General features: G+C 35.1%; 1 protein-coding gene across 1 annotated transcript; it reads right to left on the bottom strand.

Moving 5' to 3' along the window:
- Nucleotides 1-2,303: 2,303 nt before the first annotated feature.
- Nucleotides 2,304-2,778, bottom strand: LOC105866405 (large ribosomal subunit protein eL22). The gene has a single exon (XM_076000468.1). The coding sequence runs from the start codon at nucleotides 2,757-2,759 to the stop codon at nucleotides 2,373-2,375; it is 387 nt and encodes a 128-aa protein (XP_075856583.1). The 5' UTR covers nucleotides 2,760-2,778; the 3' UTR covers nucleotides 2,304-2,372.
- Nucleotides 2,779-3,717: the final 939 nt, after the last annotated feature.

The raw sequence follows: 3,717 nt of genomic DNA, 5'->3' as shown, positions 1-3,717 counted from the left end.
CAGGCATGAGCCACTGCACCCAGCCAGGATTGGATAGTGTGAATAATCTCAGGATCTCTGGGATAGAGGAGTGGTCCCAAGTTGTCTGGTACCTGGCCTTGGAGTGATTTAGGGTGGGGAGATTATTGGCTTGGTGTTTGAGAGTTTGAGAGAGGAAATAGTTGGGGTGTGGCCTTTGGATTGATTAGTTTGTGTGTTTGCAGGGAAGTCGTTTGCTCTCTGGAAATTAGTTAGCTCTGGGAGAGGCAGTCTCTTTAGCATCAAAACGCCTCAAATGCCAGAGCACCAAGAATACAGAAAATAAGAAAATATAATCAGTATGTTGTCATAAAAATGTGCTCAGGAAAACTTCTATGACATATTTTTAATATTTGATAAATGAACGCAGAATTATATCTAGATCCTTGTTCATTAATACTCCTAATAAAGGTGAAATCTTGAATAGATATAACTGACTAGATAATTTTGGTTTAAAAACAGTAATATGTCTTCATCTTGATTTTATCACAATGTGGAGTATCTCATTTTAGGTAAGACTTGGGTTTTTTGTTTTGCTTTGTTTGGAAAGCCTAATTAATCTGAACTTTCTAATTTTTTTGATGCTGTTTTATGGGTTAGACCAGGGATGGGGAACCTTTTCATGTTGGAAGTTCACATTAATTTAGCTGTAATCATATAAGGCCACATTCAAGAAACTTCAATTAGATATACTAAAAAATGTACATTATTTCATAAAAATCTACCATGTCCTTAATAATTTAAAAAAATGAAAACTATTTGTTAATTTTAAAGTTAACTTTTTTTTTTTTTTTTTGAGATAAACCCTTACTCTGTTGCCCAGGCTAGAGTGCCGTGGCATCAACCTAGCTCACAGCAACCTCAAACTCCTGGGCTCAAGCAATCCTTCTGCTTCAGCCTCTTGAGTAGCTGGGACTACCGGCATGTGCCACCATGCCTGGCTAATTTTTTTCTATATATTTTTAGTTGGCTACTTAATTTCTTTCTATTTTTAGTAGAGATGGGGTTTCGCTCTTGCTCAGGCTGGTTTTGAACTCCTGACCTTGAGAGATCCTCCTGCCTCAGCCTCCCAGAGTGCTAGGATTACAGGCATGAGCCACTACGCCCAGCCTAAAGTTAACTTTTTAATGACTTTGTTGTGTCTGCTTTTTGTTGGAAAGCATTTGAATATTTGGTGGCAGCATGGTGCTCTATAGTTTCAGTTGATTCTCTAGATGGGTACCAGTCATTTGTGACCTTTGGAGTGTCTTGATTTGGGTTAGGTAAGAGAATATAGATTCGCAGCAATAAGTGGTTGAAAAGCAAGAAAGCATTTTTCGGGCATGTTGCCGAAGGCATGGGTATTCTGCATTTTTCCATATTTCAATTAGATCTTTCTTAGCATCAAACAATGACTTTAAAATGTCATCTACTGAGAGCTCAATCAATTCCATCTGTATTTCTTTAGGTGCCTTGGTGATATCAACTAGGTGAGGCTGAAATGCTATTATAATTTGAGTGTGATGTCATGATTCTCAAAGTCAGTGAAACTTTCATTGTATTTTCCAATTAATAGGTCTATAACAGCTGCATATTTGTCGGATGATTCACATATTTCATCCTGCTCATCAATGACCTTTGCTAACTGGGGAAAATTTTCATCCAAAATTTCTTTTTGAAGAAAAAATGTTTTTAAAAAAGATAATTTTTCATATCCAATGTGCAATTCCTGAGTCAAAAAAAAAAAAAGATAATTTTTTTCAAAATGCTTGGATTTTTTGCCCCATATCATATATAGATTTAGTTTTACCTGGCAAAGAAATATTTAAGTTGTTTTGATTTAACATGATATCACACAGAAATGCTGCATTCTTATAGAAATTTTCTTTCAATAATTTACATTGCTTATTCTATTCTTTATAAAATTTTTTTAAGTTTTTTTTCTTTTTTTATTTCTTTTTTAAAATAAAATTTTAATTCTTAGTTTTTCTTTTTATTAGTGCTTATCAAGGAGAGCATATTCTTCATAAAATTTAACTATCTATTCTGGCAGAGATAAAATTTTGGCTAACACCTGTCCCTGTGATAGCCAATATACTTTAGAATAATACAGCAAACCCATGCTGAATACCTAGTCCTTCAACTTTAGCATGTAATGAAGCTGACTATGCTGTGTTGCATTTGCATGAATATAGTTAACAATACTTATAACTTGTTGCAAAGTGTCACTTAAAATAGTAGCTTTAGCACAAAGATTTTGCTGATGCAAGATACAATGAAAAGAGAGCGTCCGGATCTGTTAATACTTTTTTTTTTTTTTTTACTTCTGATGTTTTATTTAAGAACTTATACAAAATATTCCAAATAAATGAATTTTAATCCTCATCTTCCTCCTCTTCTTCATCCTGGTTAATTTGGAAGTAACGTAATTCGTAACTCTCTTTGCTGTTAGCAACTACACGCAACCAATCACGTAGATTGTTCTTCTTCAAATATTTTTTGGTGAGATATTTCAAATACCTTTTAGAAAAAGGCACCTCAGAAGTGACAGTGATCTTGCTCTTGCTTCTCTCGATGGTCACAACCCCTCCCCCGAGATTTCCAGCTTTTCCGTTCACTTTGATTCTCTCTTGCAAAAACTGCTCAAAATTAGCAGCATCCATGATTCCATCCTCCACCGGGTGGGTGCAATCAAGAGCGAACTTCAACACTTGCTTCTTTTTTTTGCCCCCCTTTGCCACAAGCTTTTTCGCGGGTGCCATGGCGGCAGCGGAGGCAGAAAAGGGATCTGTTAATACTTTTTTTGTCTGTGCAATAAACCCTTCATGTTTTCCTGGCATTGAAGGTGCACCGTCTGTACACACATTCAACTAAATTTACCGAATACATTCCTACTTCACAAAATTTATCTTGAAAGTTGTTGAAGATGTATATTCCCTGTATTCTGTTTGCAAGAGTGCCCAAAGTGAGTAACTCTTTGTAGTAAAGAAAATCTTCTGTTATGAACTGAATGAAGTAGAAAACCTGCACCAAGTCAGTAGTATCAGTTGGTTCATCCAAAGCGATAATATATATTTTCCTTTTGAAATATTGCATGAAGTTGTTCTGTTAAGCTGAAGGCTAATTCATGCTGCCAATCAGTTTGGTTCTTCTTGAAAGAGGCAGCTGTTTGTACTTTGAAATATCATCAGAGTCTAAGCATCCTATAACTTCGACAATGCATTCTTTCACTATTTCTATATCATTGAATGGCTTCCCTTTTTTCATTAGTATACAAGCTACTTTATAAGTTGTGTCAGTGGCATTATTTCTAGGTCTTATTGCTGCTTGAAAGAATTGTCTTTGCTTTTACTTTTCATCTTTTAACTTTTGCAATACAACTTTTTGTGCCTTTCCCTCTAATTTAAAATATTTTTGGTCCTTATGAGCATTATAATGTTGATGAGCATAGAATTTCATTAATGTTGATATTGTACTATCACAAAGCAAGCAAATCATCTTTAGCAGAAGCAGGATAATATCACAATTCCCAATCCTCATTAAAAAATCTGTGTTCTTCCTTCAACGTTCTCTTGGTCTTCTTTGACATGATGGGCTATTAAGGAGACAGAATTAAAAAATACTGTTGAGCTGTGCAACTATTCCCAAATTCTACTTCAAACAGAAACACAGTGCACCATTGTCAAGAACTAATAACAGATTGGCATATTTGACCCCATA

The sequence above is a fragment of the Microcebus murinus genome, chromosome 3, assembly GCF_040939455.1.
Source record: "Microcebus murinus isolate Inina chromosome 3, M.murinus_Inina_mat1.0, whole genome shotgun sequence".
In the NCBI taxonomy this organism is placed as follows: Eukaryota; Metazoa; Chordata; class Mammalia; order Primates; family Cheirogaleidae; genus Microcebus; species Microcebus murinus.
Note: the sequence above shows the minus strand (reverse complement) of the source record. Positions and strands in the feature narration are given on the sequence as shown.